Source organism: Mesocricetus auratus, unplaced genomic scaffold (genome assembly GCF_017639785.1).
Source record: "Mesocricetus auratus isolate SY011 unplaced genomic scaffold, BCM_Maur_2.0 Super-Scaffold_100029, whole genome shotgun sequence".
Classification (NCBI taxonomy): Eukaryota; Metazoa; Chordata; class Mammalia; order Rodentia; family Cricetidae; genus Mesocricetus; species Mesocricetus auratus.
In genome coordinates, this window is record NW_024429210.1 from 6048633 (window position 1) to 6068791 (window position 20159).

The window sequence follows — 20159 nt, forward strand, 5'->3', positions numbered from 1 at the left end:
AGAGAAATGAGGCAAGATCCTCTGAACAGATGGGGAACACGGCGAGGGGCGGGGGGGAGGGGGACCTGGGAAATAGAGAGGGGGAGAAGTGGAAGAGAGAGTAGGACATGGAGGAACAGGAAGGTCGACTGGGGGGTAGGTAGGATAGGGGGAAGAGCGAATCAGGTTAGAAGACAGATCAGGCACCATTGTGACCTCTAGTGATCTAAACGGATGACACCAATTGGCAAGGTAAGCAATAGTGCAGAGACCACCTCGAATGCCTATTCCTGATAGTGAACTTGGTGTCTATAACCATCCTGGAGCCTTCATCCAGTGACTGATGGAAGCAGAGGCAAACACCCACAGTTAAATACTGAACTGAACCCAAGGAACCCAGCGCCAGAGAGAGAGGAGCAAAGAGCAAATTGGCAAAGAATGGGCTGGCAAAACCAGCAGAGACAGCTGAAAGAGCTCTTGGACCCCAGACCGACAGCTGGTAGGCCAGCATGGGACTGATCCAGACCCCCTGAATGTGAGAGTCAATGTGGAGGCCTGGGCTACCTGTGGGGTCCTGAGCAGTGGATCAGTGTTTATCCCTCGAATACTAACAGACATCGTGTGTCCATAACACAGAGAGGGTTGCTTTCTCTGCTTGGACTCTTAGGGAAGTGCCTGGACCCTACCCTGAATGAAATGATAGACTGTAGATATCCCCTATGTGGAAGGAATTGGCAATAGGGTGGGAGGATGGGGGGGTGCGAGAGGAGGGGAGGGAGAGGGGACTGGGATTGACATGTAAAACAAGCTATTTAAAATAAAAAAACTAAAAAAATGCATGTCTGTATAATTAAAATGGACATGGATGAATTTTCTCTAATTTATGAGAACCAGAATTCCTCCTCTCTTTTTTCTTAAGACATTATTTATGCTGTAAAAACTTGTTTTCAAATCTTTGTACATTGCTTAGCATATTAGCTTGAGTAGAGGGTTGTAATTTATTTACTTTTAAAACCTAGCATTACAACTTTATAAAAGAAACTTGGGAAACTTTCTTCCATTTCAGAAATGGTTCAGTTAAAAAAAAAGTATTTGTTGCAAGAATATTTAAAGCAGGTGTGCCGGTACAGTTGTACCAAATGCCAGAATTCCATGTCAGTTCAAATTCTCCAGTGCTTACTGCCTTATTTAGACATTCTATTTCATTGTTAAATTAGGTTTGACAACTATATTTTCCCTTGTAATAGCTACTTGATCCCAGGATATAAGCCTTTTTCTGCAAAATGATCCAAAGCTGTGTCTGTCTCCTTCACTAGCTTTCAGCCATTTTGCTCCTAATGTCTATGTTCCCTTTCACTTTTTTTAGTGTTTTGTTGTTGTGTGTGTGTGTGTGTGTCTGTGTTTGTTTTAGGAAATCAACTTTTAGTAGTGTTGCTTTTTTACTTTTACTTTTGATGTATGGTTTAGCTTTTGTTAATAAAACATGCATTTGTTTTAGATAAAAATTAGAAAACCGTTGAAATAAGCCTGAAGCTCTTACTGCTCCCAGTTTTCAACTGTATTTGTTTTATAATGGAAATGATTTTATTTACATATTTTCGCTGTTAATACCTAGGTTGGTGATGTTGTGCTACAATCACTACTACTTAGGCTAAGCAGGGAGATTGCAAGTTTAATGCTAGCTTGGGCTACAAATTTAAATAAATGTAGATGTCTCAAATTCAGCTGAATAAATAATTTAAAAACTTGGGCAAGGAGTAAGTCTCTCAGTAAAGACAAGGACCTGTATTGGATTACCAAAAAAAAATGTTGAACTGCTTATTCCTATAATCATTGATTATACCTCATACAGGTTTGAAATACACTAAAATGTAAGTGCCATGGATATTTTTATATGAAACTTAAGTCTAATTCATTCATGCAGATATGTACATTATTGATACCATGTCTAAAGCTGATAAAAATAATCCAATATTGATCATAGTTTCTCTCTTCTTATTTTTTACTCTTTTCTACAAAGCATCTTTAGCATAAAGACATCTTGCTGCAGGGATTGTGTTTAACCATAGTGAATACTCTTGTTGCTTTACAATATCTACGAATATTCAAAGAAAAATCACCTTTATTCCATAATGGTTTTATATTAGGATTTATTTTATCCTAGTTTTAGGTTTTCTGAAAAAGCCAAAATAAATGGTTTCTGAATATGTTTTTCTCTTCATTTTTTCCTATTAAAATTTTGTATTAGTTGGGCACTTTTGTTACAATTGATGAGTCAGTATATATTTATAGATTATTAGTATAAGCAAAGGCACAGGGAAACCACCTACCTGTACTGCTGTGTGGGTAGAAGACAGTGCATTTGCAAACTGCCAGGTGACCAGAAAACACATCAGTTTTATATGTACAAGTAGTGCAGAAAGACGCAGGGCAGAACAGCCTAGGAGTTAGCCTGGGGGCTGCTTGAGTTAATCAAGAGCTAGATGCCCTTTGTCAGATATAGTTGACCCTTGGGGGCACATAAGGGAAATAATAAATCTTCTTGACAAACAGAAACCTGCTTCAGGAGATCTCTAAGGAATTCTGAGTTTACACCATGACAGTCCTCCTGTTTCCCTAGAAGAGTGGCCTGGTTATAACATTTTCAGCAGCTCTGTCATTATGGGCCCTCTTTAGCCTAACATTATTAACTAGAGTTCATAGTTTATTATGATTCACTTTTTGCATTGCTGAGTCTTTAAGTTTGGCAGATGTGTAGTAGTTGTGTCCATCAGTAGTATGCAGAGTAGTTTCATTTTCGTGGAAGACTTTGGCCTCTGTTGTCCTCTACTATTTTTAGCTTATTCTGTGTGTGTGTGCACGTGCCCATGTTCACGCACCCATGCATGTACACACTTGTGCATAGCATGTATGTTGAGAAAGAAGTCAGAGGAAAATTTTTGAGGTCATTCTCGAACCATGTGAGTCCCAGATTGAACTTAGACCCTTGGACTTGGCAGCAAACACTTATCCTCTGAGCCACAGGTCTTTTCCTTCTCCATTGAGCCCTTGGCAACCTTTGATAGTTTTACTGTGTCTATACTTTTCTTGAAAAGCATTTTATTTGCTCTTTCCAGGATGTCCTGTATGTGGAATCATACAATACATATCCATTTCAGACTGCTTGTTTTATTTAGCAGTGTGCATTTAAGATTCCCTATGTCCTTTTGGGTATGATAGTGTCTTTCTTTTTAATGCCGATTAGCACTATGCTTTATTTTTATCCATTTGCCTTTTGTGGGACTTTTTGGTTGTTTACAAGCTTGGACAATAAAACTGAAAATAAATATTTTTTATGTATTACTGTTATTTATTCTTTCTGTTTTACATGTGCTCTTTGTGAGTACCTTGTTAATTTTCCCTTCCTGCAAGCTCTATGAAGAAGTACTTTAATTTTATTTGAGTGAAATTTATTTCTTGTTAACTGTTCAAATAACCATCTTTCAGACTAACTTTGGTTTTACCATTCTTTTCAGACCTTTGCTTTTCTTCTGTGTTGTCAGCTGCTGTTTGGTGTTTGTTGTTGGTTGGTTTGCTTTTGGTGTGGAAGATAATTGAGCTTTGTTTTTTGTTTTAAGTCTAATTAGTTACACTTATGAACATTTTATGAATGGACTTATTACTGTTGTTATTTTTGCATTCCTTTTTTTCTGCATGCTCTTTCATACTCTCTTTTCCTTCTCACTTCCCCCATGTTGTTGTTTTTCTTCAGTTATTCCTGCGGGTGAGGGAACATGAACAACCACATTCAACAGACCCATGTGAAGTTTATTGGAGGGATAGGTGTTGGCTAACTAGGGAACAGAGAGAGGAGGGGGGAAGAAGGAGGAAAAAGAAGGGGTGAACAGGCGGGTTGCACTCTCTTAAAAAGGGAAGCTTGCACATACGTACAGAGTCCTTATGCAGCTACGCAACTTGTGATGTTGTCACGCCACACAGGCCCTTTGAGCTGTTTAAGTATCTGCCTGAATGCTGGTGTGCATATCCTGCCCATTGTCAGGGGGCAGGGTAAGCATAATGCCAGGATACCAATACCCCATCACTTTTTTTTTGTTTGTTTGGTTTTTTGAGACAGGGTTTCTCTGTATTGTTTTGAAGGCTGTCCTGGAACTACCTCTGTAGACCAGGCTGGCCTTGAACTCTCAGAGATCCGCCTGCCTCTGCCTCCAGAGTGCTGGGATTAAAGGCGTGCGCCACCAATGCCCGGCCACCCCATCGTTTTTTGTTGTCTGTTTAGCCTAAACTAGCCTCTAACTCAGAATCTTCCTTCCAAATGCTGAAATTATAGGTGTGTACCCCTGTGCCTGACAATTCTGGACTTTTTAAAGAATTCTTTCTGTGAATTTCTTTGGGTTATAAAAGAAAAATATGCTTATTTTTAACAGATACTTTAGTTGGGGTTTGTATTCTATTTTCAGCATTTGGGTTTAATAGCTCTGTTTTGGAACCCTTCACTATATAGTCTGCATGTGTGTCCGGGGCTTTAAACACACATCTTAAGTACTTGCTGACTTGCATCACAGGTGAACCCTGCTTCTGGCAGCCTTGTTCTGTTTCTTGATCTCTGCTTGGTTCTTTTTGCATGATATCACTTGTTGATTTATCTTTTGTCTTCTATGTAAGCAGCTCTTTTGTTGACTTTTTAAAAATTGTTTTATTTCTGTAATTCTTTTCACTTTATTGTTTGTGTGTGTGTAAATGTGTGTAGAGATCAAAGGACAGTTTACAGGACTTGGTCCACTGTGAGTTCTAGGGCCTCAAATTCAAGTCATCAGGCTTGTGTAGTAAGTGCTGTCCACTCATTGAGCCATCCCACTGGCTCTATAATACTATCAGAGCTTTATAAATCTTTAAGAATGGTGTTCCATATTGTTTTCTCTGGATATGCTTCATAAGTGTGATTTTTAGTGTAGGTGTGGCCTTGTTGGAGTAGGTATGATCTTGTTGGAGGAAGTGTGTCTCTAGGGATGGCTTTCAGAAACTCAAGACCAGCCCAGTTTCTGCTGCCTGCTCATCCAGATGTAGAACTCTGGGCTCTTTCTCCAGCATCATGTCTGCCTGCATGCTGCCATACTTCCTACTATGACAGTGGACTAAACCTCAGAACTGTAAGCTAGCTCCAATTAAATGTTTTCCTTTATAAGAATTACTGTGGTCATAGTGTCTCTTCACAACAATAGAAACTAACTAAAACAGAAGTATTTATAAAAAGTGAAGAAATTGATGAGTCAGAATGTGGTTTATATTTTTTGAAAGCAAACTTTTTCCCCTGTGGTTAAGTAATTTATTTATGATATAGGAAACTCAAAATGATAAGGAAAAATGAAAAGTGTACAATTTCATAGTGTCTTTTCAGCATTTGTATGTAGCTTATTTGCATATCATGTATGTATATCTGATATATAAATATATTGTATATGTATATATATAATACATATTTAATAAATTAAGACAGATATATTTAATAAATTAAGACAGATGTATGTCAAACAGAATCAAACATAGAAGCAATCTATATCTTTCTCACAGTGGATAAACTGTTGCACCTATATTACAATAGATTCAATAAAAAGAGAGAGAGAAAGGTGCTTAAGTGAATGTTGCTGAGTGTAGGCAACCAATTTGAAAGACCAAGTACTTGATAATCGCAGTGTTTGACCTTTTGGAAAAGACAAAACTTGTACATGTGAAGGTGTATATTAGTTACTTTTGTCATTGCTGTGTCAAAATACCGGACAAGAAACCACTCAAAAGAAGGAGGTTTTATTCTGGCCTGCAGTCCCAGGGAGTACAATTGAGCATGGAGGGGAAAGCAAGGCTGCAGGAATACCAGGCTCCTGGTCACACCGCATCCTTAGTCAGGGGAACAGTGTCCCAGAAAGTGTGCTTGGGCTATAAAATCAAGGCCTGCTCCCAGTGACCCACATCCTCAGCGAGCTTCCACCCACTCAAGTTCTCCCAGCTGGGTATCAAGCGTTCAAGCACATGAGTCTGTGGAGGACATTTTGTATTTACTACATAGTAGATGAGGAAGACTCCTCTGATTTTAGTGCCTAACTAAAGTAAGGATGGGATGCTTTCAACAGTAAGACTAAGTAGGAGTCTGATATAACTGATTGATGATCCAAGTTTTCGGTGGAACAGTAGTTTCAAATCTATTGTTGATTTTACAACACAGTATTAACTAATTGTATTTAATTTCAGCATTAAATCAGTAATACTTTTAACACAGTAAAATAGAACTTATTTATGCACGTGTTATAGTCAAACACAATTCCTTGAAAAAAAAATTCTGAATAATACCAGTGTTTTTTTTTTCGAGACAGGGTTTCTCTGTGGCTTTGGAGGCTGTCCTGGAACTCACTTTGTAGACTAGGCTGGTCTCGAACTCACAGAGATCCACCTGCCTCTGCCTCCCGAGTGCTGGGATTAAAGGCGTGCGCCACCAACGCCCGGCTGTTTTTTAAATTTGTTATGTTTACATTTGTTTCTTAACAAGTGATAGTTGGTAATTAGGTAATTTTTATAGGGTTTTCTTGAATTGTACTCTAATTACATTTGAATAATGTTAATATATAGCAAACATTTAATTTTTTTCAAGTGAAAATAATGTAGGTGTATGTGATTTTTAAAAATAAAACCCTGCCTGGAACAAAAGTAGTCTATGTGTTAGGTATTGTTACTATGCTAGAAATTATTTTGTGTAATTTTAACTTCCCATTTGATTATGATTCATTACTTTTAATAATTCAAAGCACCTAAAGTTATTTGCTTAGTATGTGTGTGGTATCCTGACATAGACAATTGCATGTATTGTATAGTGTCTATCACTCTGTCACTGTGTTGTAAAGTCTAAGAGCATTGGCTTAGAGAAGATCTTGAAGGTACTGAGGTTGGTGGGCAGTGGTCTTACAGTCTGAGTACTGTTCTGTGCTAAACCTCTGTGTTATTTCAGCACTAGTAAATTTTGGAAGTGCTTTTACTACTTTGATTCAAAAGAAATGTGTGGTAGTTTGAAAGAAAATGGCCCCCAAAGGGAGAGACACTCTTAGGAGGTATGGCCTTGTTGAAGTACATGTAGCCTTTTTGGAAGAAGTGTGTCACTGTAAGGATGGGCTTTGAGGTGTTTTTTGCTTAAGGTTCCCTCAGTGTGACACACAATCCACTTAGTGTTGCCTTCTGATCAATATGCAGCCAGCACCACGTCTGTCTGCACACTGCCATGGTTCCCACATGATGATAACCAACTGAACCTCTGGAACTGTAAGCGAGCGCCCCAACTAAATGTTTTTCTTATAAGAGTTGCTGTGTTCTTGGTGTCTCTTCACAGCAATAGAAAACCTAACTAATACAAGGTGGTATGAAATACTGAGCTGAAGTTGTTAACTTAGGATCACTTTTAGAAGTTTTGAAAATAAAAGTAGTAATGATGTCAGTGGGCTACGCCTAAATTATATCAAGCAGCAATTTTTAGTAATGTCTCATTTGAAACATTTCTTGTAAACAAGCTCTTTCATTCCGGTTCAGTTGTGCTTTGCCGATATGCTTTAATTGTTCATTGGAACTTTCTTAAAAAGTATAGATTGGATTTATCTCAGAACTTCAAGTGTTTCAGTCAGTATGGTGTATATCAGCTTATTAAGTAAGTATTAGAAATACATTGATTAAAGAAGAAAGTAGCCATCTATCATTCCAGGCTTTCCTAGAATTTATTCAAGAGATTACAATTTTTATATAGCTACAAATAAAATTTTTGTATTTTTTAAAAAAATGTGATTATAAGGTTTTTGTATGTCTTAGATTGATTCATGTTTATTTAGGAAAACTTAGAACATTGATTCTGTAATGTTCCATTTAACAATACAATTGATTTCTTCTAATTTACATATTATAAATAAAATGTTGGTTTATTTTTCATTTTAAAAAGAATTTTATTTTCAATTTTGAGTGTGTGTGTGTGTGTGTGTGTGTGTGTGTGTGTGCATGTGAACATGTGTGTATATGCCTGTGTGTGTGCATGCCTACCGTGAAGGCTGCAGAGGGCATTGGATTCCCTGATGTCTTGAGTTGGGTCATAACTTCTATTAGTTCTTTTGTTTCTTTGTTAAGTTTCTGTCTGGAGGTCCTGTCTAGCGGTGAGAGCGGAGTGTTGAAGTCTCCTACTATTAGTGTGTGAGATTTTATTTGAGCTTTAGTAATGTTTCTTTCATGAATGTAGGTGCTTTTGTATTTGGGGCATAGATGTTCAAAATTGAGACTTCATCTTGATGGACTTTTCCTTTGATGAATATGAAATGTCCTTCTTCATCTCTTTTGATTAATTTTAATTTGAAGTCTAATTTGTTAGATATTAGGGTTGCTACACCCGCTTGTTTCTTGGGTCCGTTTGATTGGAAAATCTTTTCCCAACCCTTTACTCTGAGGTAACGTCTGTCTTTGATGTTGAGATGTGTTTCTTGTATGCAGCAAAAGGATGGTTTCTGTCTTCGTATCCATTCTGCTACTCTGTCTTTTTATAGGCAAGTTGAGACCATTGACATTGAGGGATATTAATGACCATTGATTGATGATTCTTGTTTGTGTTTGATTTAATAGTAGTGGAGTTATTTTGTGTAGGTTCTCCTCCTTTTTTCTTTTGGTGTTTGGTAAAGTGGGATTATCTATTGCCTGTGTCTTTGTGAGTGTAGTTATCTTCGTTGGGTCTAGGTTTTCCTTCTAGCACTTTCTGTAGAGCTGGATTCATGGATATGTATTGTTTAAATCAGACTTTGTCATGGAATATTTTGTTTTCTCCATCTATGGTAATTGAAAGCTTTGCTGAATATAGTAGTCTGGGCTGGCATCCTTGTTCCCTTAGCGTTTTTAGGACATTTGTCCAGGATCTTCTGGATTTCATAGTTTCCATTGAGAAGTCAGGTGTAATTCGGATAGGTCTGCCTTTATTATATGTTACTTGGCCTTTTTCTTTAGCTGTTCTTAATATTTTCTCTTTATTCTGTAGGTTTGATGTTTTGATTATTATATGGCGAGGTGACTTCTTCTTCTGGTCCAGCCTTTTTGGTGTTCTGTAAGATTCTTGTATTTTCATAGGCATATCCTTCTTTAGGTTAGGGAAGTTTTTTTCTATGATTTTGTTGAATATGTTTTCTGTATCTTTGAGTTGTATTTCTTCGCCTTCTATACCTATTATTCTCAGGTTTGGCTTCTTCACGTTGTCCCATATTTCTGGATATTTTGTGTTAGGAATTTGTTGGTTTTGAGATTTTCTTTGGTTGACGACTGTATATACTCTGAGTCTTAAACACCTGAGATTCTCTCCTCTATCTCTTGTATTCTATTGGTTATGCTTGCCTCTGTAGTTCCTGATCGTTTACCCAGCTTTTCTATTTCCAGCATCCCCTCGTTCTGTGTTTTCTTTATTGTTTCTATTTCAGTGTTCAATCCTTCAACTGTTTGAGTTGCTTCCTTTATTTGTTTGGTTGTTTTTTCTTGGTACTCTTTAGATTCTTTGAGAGATTTATTTCTTGAATTTTTCCCCCATGTCATGTATTTTTTTGTTTGTTTTTTTCTTCTATTTCTTCAAGGGATTTCCTCTTTGAGGGTCTCTATCATCTTCATAAAATAATTTTTAAGGTCTGTCTCCTCTGCTTTGTCTCTGTAGTGCTTTTCAGGTCTTGCTGGCCTTAGTTCTCTAGATTCTGGTGGAGTCATGTTGGTCTTTCTGTTGCTGAGTGGCTACTTTCTGAAAAGACTCCCAACAGTAATTTTGAGAGAGATTGCTTTGAGTCTAAGAACTAATATTGGTGGTATTAAAATCTTAATATATAGATGTCGATTTTTAAAATTTATTTAGGATTTTCGTTTCTTTCAGTTGTATTTTGTAGTTTCAGTGGGAAAGTCTTACTCTTCCCTTTTTAAAAAATTTAGTCCTAAGTAATTAGTTTCATTTTCAGATTATTCATTGTTAGTACAGGATATAGTTGGTTTTGTTTTTATATTGATCTTGTGAAATTTTGAAGAAAGCATTAATTCAAGTAGTATTTTTCTATGAAAGGTTGTATCATCTGTGAATAAAATAGTTTTATTTCTTCTCTTTCTGTCTAGATGTCCTCTATATCTTTTTCTTGCCTAAATGCCATGGCTAGAACCTCCACTGCAGTATTGAATAGAAGTGGTGAGTTGAGACTTTCTTGTCTTATTTCTGAACTTCCTGGCTAAGCACTTAGTTTACTTTTATGAAACGATACCATAGTTAGTTGTGAGTTTTCATAGGTGTCCTTTATGAAGCCGTAGGACTCCCTTTATTACAGTTGCTGGAGTATTTTTTTTACTTGCAAAAGAATAAAAATGTCTTTTTCTCATCTATTTAACTAATTGCACAATTTGTTTTAATTTGATTGGTGAGGTATCATGTCAGTTGATTTTTTTTTTCCTTGAGTCTGCCTTGTATTGTTGGCATTGATTTGGCTTTGTTATGACATCTATTTTCTGTTGTCTGTCCATTTATCTAATCTAAAACATTTGAATATGTTATTGGGTGTATTTTCCAAGTATTTCATGGATACTTTTTATTCCCATATTCCTTAGTCATTGATCTATAGTTTTCTTGTTATACATTTGGTTTTTGGTTTTACTTGTATTGACTTTGAAAAAGCAGCTTACAAATGTTTTTATATGTTATTTTGTACATTTGCTCAGAATTGGTATTAACCTTTTTAAAGATTTAGTAGAAATCTCCATAAATTTCTTGATTATCATGGAATTCTGGACCTGAACTTTCTCTGGGCTAGTTTTGGTCAGTAATCACCCTTTCCTTTGATACAAATCTATACAGATGTTCTTTGAGTTTGTTTTTGGATATTGTATCTTTGTTATACATAGTACATTTCAGTTTTTTTCCCTTTTGTTAATCTAGCTAAAGTTTTAAAGTGTCTTGGTTTTCTTGATTCTCTTTATTGGTTTTCTGTGCTCTACTTTATTTGTGTTCATTACTTAATATTTTCTTTTCTGGTATCATAGGTTGAAAATGAAATTCTCCATTTGGGTGGTTTTGAAAAGGGAATGTATGCCCATAAATTTCCTTTTAAGCACTGTTGTAACTACATTAAATAAAATTTGCTCTGTATTTACTCTTTGATTCTTTTCATGCTTGCATACTTGGTAATATCCACCTTTGGCTATCCCTAACTTGTATTCGCATCCTTTAGTGTGTGTTTGGGTTTTCGTAAATTTTGGACCAATTGGTTATTACTGTTTGTGTATATAATTATCATATATTGAGAAATTCTTCAAATTTTGTTGCTGTTGATTTCTAATTGTATTTAATTGTGTTTACTGAATATACTTTGGATTAGTTCTCTTTGAAATGTATTGCCGCTTATGTTGGAGCCTGATATGACCTGTCATGGGAAACGTTTCATGTGTATTTGTAAAAAAAATATTTTCTACTCTTGTTTTATGATCTGTTAGATAGAACCCTGTTAGGCTTAGTTGGTTTGTAGTGTTGCCCAGATAGCTATTTTCTTATCAATATTCTGCTTCAGATGAAAACTACCATTGTGGAGCATGTGGTATCATAATTAGACTGTTGGTGCATAAGCCAATGAACAGAAGGAAAAGTTAAAAGCTTTAAGTGTTCTTTGTGCTCCTCTTCTTTTTTAATGGAACTGAGAAGGGGCATATTCTAAAAGGATCACCCTTGCTACTGACTTGGTGAACGTATTTGCCAATTAACGCTGATCATATATGTGGTAGGTATTATTGCAAATATTTTAATCAATTTGCTGTAGAAAACTGCTGGATGTTAGATTCTGTGCATGGCAGTGAATGCACTGACAGGAGCAATATACTACAGTTTGAGTATGGGTTGTGTCTCCAGAAGTTCAAGTGGTAAAGGTGTGACCAGGGTAATGATGCTGTGAGGTAAGGACTGTGGGAGGTCTGTAGGTAATTTTAGAGTGCCCTTGTAGGAGAGTGTGGGAGCCCCATACATGTCCTGGATCATGGTGACTGTGGTCTTTTAAAGAGAAGCCTTCCTGCCATCCTGGTTCCAGAGCTGCATCAGTCCCAAATAAACACACAGGAGACTATATTAATTATGAAGCTGTTGGCCTTGCTTGTTTCTTACTGGCTAGCTCTGACTTAAGTATTTATCCCATAATTGTTAATCTAAGTATTTCTCTTACCGGAGAAGTTTCAACGCTTCCTACCCCATGGCAGTTACATCTTGTTTCTCCTTCCCAGAGTCCTCCTGGACTCCTAGTCCCACCTATCTTGGTTCCTTATTGGCCAACAGTGCTTTATTGACATATACACAGGACTTCCCCCATCATGGTCTTGTCCAACAGAATCTGTTTGCGACATGCGCTATTCTCATTGATGCCCAAATCATAGTGCTTCCAGAATTGTAAGACAAAGCAAATTCTTTCCCTTTCTGTTAGTAGCTCTAGTTATTGTGTAATATAATGTGATACCTATAAATGCAGGTGCTGTTTAGACTGGAGTATGTGGGCTCATTGTGTCCTTGACTATACAGGGTGCAGTCCCTGTGGATACCTGCATGGCCTTGTACCTGAAATTTGAGTAAATATTTTTGTTGGAGGATAGAGCAAAATAAATGTTTTTCCCTGAGCCAAACAAGAACTCTTGGAAATTAGAAGTGAGAAAAGCAACAGAGTTGTGATCAGGGGTATTTTAGAAACTATGGGTAGTTTTGCAGTTAGTACTCAGAGGAAAAAACAGTGGCTTTGGAAAGAAAAACACCAGTAGCCCTAGATTCATGTAAGATGTAACAGTTTAGAAACTGGTGAAGAGGATATTAGGAAGTTTTTCAATATTTTGTTCAAAAGCAAATAAGTAGGTGTTATGAAGACATATCTTATAAGAAGGCATTCTAATCCCTTCTTAGAATGCTGGTTGTGTTCATAGAAACAGTCTTTATGGTATTTGTGAATAGCTTCTACTAAGGTGGGTGCTTAAAGTTCTTAATACAAAGTAAGCATTTCATGTGTGTGTGCGTGTGTGTGCGTGTGTGTGTGCGTGTGTGTGTGTGTGTGTGTGTGTGTGTGTGTGTGTGATTTTGGAAAGTGTTCTTTTATTTTCTTGGTATATTGCCAGTAAAGCTAGACTATTTTCAGTGTGAATGCTTTTTTTTTTTTGGTGGCCACTCTTTCCTATATGCTTATGACAGTTGCTATTGGTTTATACATTTCTAGAGAAATACCACAATGCTTAGTCAATGCTCAGCATTTTACAGGATGCTTCCTATTAGCATGGCTCAAATATGGGTCTTGTGTTAAGTTTTTAAAAATTTATTTTATGTTCCTATCAAAGTTTTCCCTTGTTACCTCTTCTCCTATTCTTTCCCCCACCTCACCTCCCCCCGTGGCTCCCCTATCCACTCCTCCATTTCTATTCAGAAAAGGACAGGCCTCCCATGGATATTGTCAAAACATGATAATTCATGTTGTATTAAGGCTGGGAAAGGAGTAGGGTCACAAAAGTCAGCAGAAGAGTCAGAGACAGCCCCTGGTCCTGCTATTAGGAATCCCACAAGAAGATCATGCTACACAACTGTTACATATATGCAGAGGGCCAGCTTCCTATGCAGGTTCCTTGGTTGCCTGTTCACTGTCTGTGAGTTATTTCTGTAAGTTTTCATGTGATGTCCTTGTTCCCACTGGCTTCTACAATCCTTCTGCCCTTTCTGTAGGACTTGCCAAGTTCTGCTTAATGTTTGGTTGTGGGTCTCTGCATCTGTTTCTAACAGATGCTGGATGAAGCCTCTTTGATGACTGTTGGGCTAGGCACTAATCTATAAGTATAGCAGAATATCATTAGACATCATTACATTGACTTTTTTTCTCCTCCTGTCCAATTTGGTTTTATCCTAGTTCTCTGGGCCATACAGCTTCAGGGATGGACTCACTCTCATGTCATGTGTCTCAGGTTGACTACTCCTATAATCTGTATGTCACCATTACCCCACCACATCATTGGCCTGACAGACTGTTGATTGAAGTTATGTAGCTGGGTTGGTGTTCTAATCTGTTGTTCCCATCCGTAGTAGTCCATCTTTTCAGTGCCAGTCTGTTTTAACATCTGTTCCTGCCTGAGAGGGGGAGTGTGGATTAAGAAAACACAGATGAAGATACTAAGGAGGAGAGAGACACACAAAATAGTGTCGGGAGGGCAATCCAGTAAATACTGGACACCCCAAGTTTATTCTTCAATATTCTTAAATACCCTAACTGAAAGGGGAACATAGCAAAAGACTTCTTTATCAAGATACAAGGAAGAAACAAATCTTCCTTAATTCCTCCAAACATTTGGTAACTACACCTTAGACTAAATTACTCATTATGTAACCACACCTCAGATCAGGTCTCTTGTTCTTTAGATAAGACATCCACAAACGTGACCAAACATCCTACAGTAGCCAAACTTTAGACCTTTAGGCCTTATGACTTTAATCTTATAAGAGTAAGGATAGTTTTGAACTCTGACCATAAGTCAAGATGAAATGAAGCTATTTTTATAGGCCCAGACACTAGTCTCTCCACAGGTAGTGGCATGGGTGAAGGCATTCTTTGTTCTCCTGCCTGTCCAAGTGGCTCCACTTCTTTTTCTAATGGAGCCTTTGGCATCAAAAGCGGCAAGCCGGGATTTAGCAAGGAGGGGAGCATGGAATACAGAGGCAATACAAGGAGGAAGAACAGACATATAGTGGCAAAACCAAGTTTCCCCGGAACTGAAAAATAAACCAGAATCAGGATGGCTCGTCTCACGGTAATTGAGCTCTGCTATGCAGGATCAACCTGGGCTGTCTCAGTTCCTTCCAGGTGAGTCAGACCCAAGTGGCACACATACCAATAGTCCATCCACCTGGCACAGTTAGCTTGAGCTCCCCTGAGAACAGAAGGAAGAAACCTAGACAAACAACACTCAATTTGTTTGGAGTCTTATGGGGACTTCCCTACCAGTGCATCAGATATTAGGGTCCACAAGAAGTTCCACAAAGATCACCAGACAAGTATGCAACCAGTGTATGTGGGGTTGTGATGACTGAGTGGAGCATACAGGCTTCTTTTTTTTTATCATTTTTTATTTTAATTTTAAATAGCTTATTTTACATGTCAATCCCAGTTCCCTCTTCCTCCCCTCCTCCCACACTCCCCTTCCCCCCCCCCCCCAGCCTCCCACCCAATTGCCAATTCCTTCCACATAGGGGATATCTAGAGTCTGTCATTTCACTCCGGGTAGGGTCCAGGTACTCCCCTAAGAGTCCAGGCTGAGAGAGCATCCCTCTTTGTGCTATGGGCACACGATGACTGTTTGTATTCCAGGGATAGACCCTGATCCACTGCTCAGGGCCCCATAGGTTGCCCAGGCCTTCTCGCTGACACTCACATTTGGGGGGTCCAGATCACTCCCATGCTGGCCTCCCCACTGTCGGTCTGGGGTCCAACAACTCCCCCCCTGTTCAGATCAGCTGTCTCTGCTGGTTTTGCCAGCCCATTCTTTGCCAATTTGCTCATCACTCCTCTCTCTCTGTCACTGGGTTCCTTGGGTTCAGTTCAGTGCTTAATTGTGTGTTTGCCTCTGCTTCCATTAATCACTGGATGAAGGCTCCCGGATGGTTATAGACATCAAGTTCATTGGAATGGGCATTCGAGGTGGTCTCTCCACTATTGCTTAGCTTGCCAATTGGTGTTATCCCTTTAGATCACTAGAGGTCACTCTGGTGCCTGATCTGTCTTCTAACCTATGATTCCCTCTTCCCCCTATTCTACCCCCACCCACTCAACTTCCTGTTCCCCCATGACCTACTCTCTCTTCCTTTTGTCCCCCTCTCTTCTTCCCAGCTCCCACTCCCCCCCCACCCCTCGCCGTGTTCCCCATCCATTCAGAGGATCTTGTCAAACCTCTTCTCTTGGGTACTATTCATACATGCATCTTTTAGGTTCTTTCCTGTTTCCCAGACTCTCTATCAGTGGAAGTGCAGACTGGCACTATCCTGATCCATGTCTAAAATCCATATATGAGTGAGCACATACCATGTTTGTCCTTTTGCGACTGGGTTACTTCACTCAGGATGGTTTCTTCCAGTGCTATCCATTTACCTGCGAATTTCAAGATTCCATTGGTTTTTTTTCTGCTGAGTAAAACTCCATTGTGTAAATGTACCACATTTTCTCTATCCACTCTTCATTTGAGGGGCATCTAGGTTGCTTCCAGGTTCTGGCTATTACAAATAATGCTGCTATGAACATAGTGGAGCAGATGCCCTTGTTGGCATATAGGCTTCTTTTAAGCACAGACAAGGAACATTTTAGGGACAGAGAGGTCATCTTAAATGTAATTGGTTAAGCAAGCATCAGTTATATTAGTGTACATTTAGTTCACTGAGGTTTTGTCTTTGGATATATTTATATAAGCTTAGGCAAGTCTGGATGTGACCCAAAAAGGGGGGGAAGTGTAGGACTTGTTCTGCAGTGGAGTTGACCGCAGGCATGTTGTTGCTTCCTTCCTTGGCCCTGAATGTAATTTGTTGATAAATGGCCCTTTGTTGGGAGGGACACCTGTTTGTCCCTCAGAGAACTGAGGAGAGATTAACCCCTTCAGGATGCTTGTGTGGCCTCTTGGGATCAGGATCAGCCTGGCTCCTTGGGGAAGATGAAGCTTCCACTCAAGGTGTGGGCAGGGATGTGGTGGCAAGGAGAGGAGAGGCATTTGGCATTATTCTGGGAGGAGTAGGCAGGGGTCGGCTGAGGAGGTGTGTAGGGGAGAGCCAAGATACTGGCCACGCCCGTTTGGGGCGTAGGCAGAGGGACCCCGGAAAGGCAAGAGATGTATAGGAGGAAGAGAAAGTAAAATCTCTCTCTTGGATGTTGGCCGTGCTTCAGACAGTAGAGCACTTACCAGCTTTCCCTGTGAGTGATTTTTATATTTAATAAAGTATCCTAGCGCCCCCCCCCTTTTCCCATTGCACTGTTTCCTTATCAGCTATATCAGAGGTGGCCTCCCTGGTTTTCAGGGAGCTGGCCCATGTTCTTATGGGAAGAAAGACTTCTGTCAGAGGTGTGGGCTGGGATCTAGTAATGAGGAGAGGAGCAGGACATTAGAGTTAGTTTGGGCCAGTGCAGGCTGGCTTGGGGGTAGTATTACCTGGGTTTCAGGATACTGGACTGGTCTCGGGGAAAGAGAAGGCTTCAGTCAGAGATGTGAACCAAGTGAAAAGGAGAGAAGTGGTGGTTGGGTTATGGTGAACAGGCAAGGCTGTATTGGGGGCCGTCTTACTTGGGGTTCAGGATGCTGGCCTGGCCTCTGGGGGAAAGAGGAGGCTTCTGATAGAGATATGGCTCAGAGTCAGGTAGCAGGAATCCTGTGTTCATTTTTATTTTATTTGTTTATTTTAGCTCAACTGCTGTTTCCCTCCTCTCCTCCTCCTCTAAACTGCTTGGCCGATGTCTCAGTCTTTCTATTGGTTATCTCTCTCTTAATTATTAACCCACTTCTATCCAAATAGAGATACGTAGATTAGCATCTTGAAGGGCTTACCGGGAAATGCCTGGGTGTCCTATCTTCCCAGAAGCTACATGGAGTCTCTCTGACAATTCACGCTCTGTGTTCCTCTTAGAATTCTCCTAGTGTGGTGGCCCCACTGTGCTACATCCTGCCTGTCCATTGGCCAAAACAGCTTTGTTAATCAAACATTAAGGGAAACATAAATATTCACAGCATACAGAAAGACTTACCCTGCCATGAAATGTTTGTTAGACTCGATCTTCTTATAAGATTATATGTCATGGTTTTGATATATAATAAATGTTTTATATACTGTTGATACTTTTTAGAGTTTATAAAACAGGCTCATTCTTCATGATTCATCTTATTTTCCTTTTTCTTATTTAACTTTATTAAACAGCAAAAAATATTTTATATTTAACAAATCATACATCCACAACATGAATTTTTGTCTTAATGATTTTGTGTATGGATTCTTTAACAATAAAATTTGGTAAATTTAACTTTCTTACATTGGAGTTTCAAGTGTAACATTTTTGAAATGTTACTTCCTCAGCTCATACTTGAGAATGCCTGAACATTTCCAGAAGAGGCATATTATATAGTGAGCTAGTTGAAAGCTTTGAATTGTAACCTTTATTCTTCCATGGCTGCGAACCCTGCATAGGCAAGTCATATATGCATGAGAACTTTTCTGAACTATGTTTAGATTTCAGATTCATTCTGTAAATACCTATAAAATCATGATCGATTAAAATAGCAAATGTTGTAATAGCTTTTTGGTAGCCTGTAAATTACAGTCTTCTTCTTCTTTTTTTTTTTTTTTTTACGAGACAGGACAGTCTTCTTAAAAGCCAGAAAAACGTTGAAAAGTAGATTAAATTTACGATTTCACTTGGTTATGCCAAACTGAAAATAACTTATTCTGTGAAGTTATTGTGATCTTTATAGTATCATATGCAATCTTTATAAAAGTACTAGACATTCTTTACCATTTTAGAGACAGACCTTTGTTTTACAAGTTGTTTCCTTTCTTAAATATGTGTATTACATATGGTTAGTTTGAAGTCAATATTTTGTCGCAAGGGGTATCAATGTGTAAATGTTCATTTTGTTATTTTCTTTTGAAGCTTTTTGAATTACTGGGACCTGAAGGACTTGATCTGATTGAAAAGCTCCTCCAGAACAGAATTACAATTGTAGATCGATTTCTTAATTCCTCAAATGATCATAAGTTTCAGGTTCTTCAAGGTAAGAGTCTGGTTGTAATTGTAACTTAAAGGAAAAGCCAGTGCACATAGGGGCAGTACTTACTGGACTTAGTGAGTTATCTGTAAAACATGAAGTCTGTCAGGCAGTATGTTTGGGAATTGAGGCAGTTAGAGGCGAGAAATGGGAGCTAGATATGGTCATATTTCTTTATAGTTCTATGAAATTCAAGAATAAATACAACGTTTAAAAAGAAAGATTTGTTGGTTAACAAGCATTTTCAATATAATTATGCTTTTTATGTCCTTTGGTTCATAGTACTACTGATGCCATTCTTATATATAAAATTAAGACATGGCAGATTATGAAACATACATAAGTGACACAAATAGAGCATATTGGTGTTTGGTCACAGCATTATTTATTTATGTATGTATTTGTTTGTTTATTTATTTATTTTTGGTGTCATGTTAAGCAATATGGAAGGTTTTTTTGTTTTTGTTTTTTGACTTTTTTTAAAGCATAAATACATATATTATTTACTGTGTGCCCGGGAATATTGTAGTTTGCCTTCAACTTATTATTTTGAAAATTTTCAAACCTGGTAAAGATAAATTATACTGTAGCAAATACTTGACATGTACCTTTCTAGGTTCACCACTCATTAAAATTTTGTTCCGTTGTTTGTTTTACATGCAAACATACACATGGGGAAGAGGGAGGGGAAGAGGAAGATGGGAGAGAGATAACAAGAACACCATTTAAGCCTTTTATTAATAATTACAGGAAATGTATACCTCAGGGTAATGCCCTATAAACTCTTAAGTGTACAGGTAAGAACAATGGCAGTCACTTTCCCAAATGCTACATTATTATCACACTTAGAAAATGGAATACCTGGAATACCATGTATTGTACGTATTTAAACCTCTCACAGATGGGGGACAGTTGGATAAGAAACAAAATAATAAAGTAAAAGCTACCTGGCATATCTTGCCACAGGGTTATCAGACTCAGATTTCAAAGAGCAAAATGAAAATGAAATTTCTTGAAATTTTTATCAAATTTACCTTGCCAGCCTTATTATTTAGGGTTTTTAAGAAATCATAAGAGCATATCGAAATAATATGCTTTTAATGTTTATGTTGACTTCTGTATTCTTCCTTTTTATTAATGTCATTTTTTTTTCTGGTGATATCACTAGAAGGGCCTGATTAAAAACAGCCTTGATTTAAGTCTAGATCTACTTATGAATTTCCTCAAATTCTCAGAAATGTTCTTAGAAGGCTGGGATTGCATTACCAAGTTAAGAACTTGATCTTCTCTGACATGTTCTTCTCTTACATTCATATGCTCCTCTTTGTTGCAGTAAATACATAATCATGCATTAAATGACTTCTATTTTT

General features: G+C 38.1%; 1 protein-coding gene across 2 annotated transcripts in view; it reads left to right on the forward strand.

The window, feature by feature from the left end:
• Positions 1 to 20159, forward strand: part of Ascc3 (activating signal cointegrator 1 complex subunit 3) — a 252501-nt gene that overhangs the window by 34489 nt on the left and 197853 nt on the right. For both annotated transcript variants that reach the window (XM_040733169.1, XM_040733170.1), the window contains exon 5: positions 18675 to 18795. In XM_040733169.1, the coding sequence (XP_040589103.1) occupies positions 18675 to 18795 (121 nt within the window). The remainder of the gene's footprint in view (positions 1 to 18674; positions 18796 to 20159) is intronic.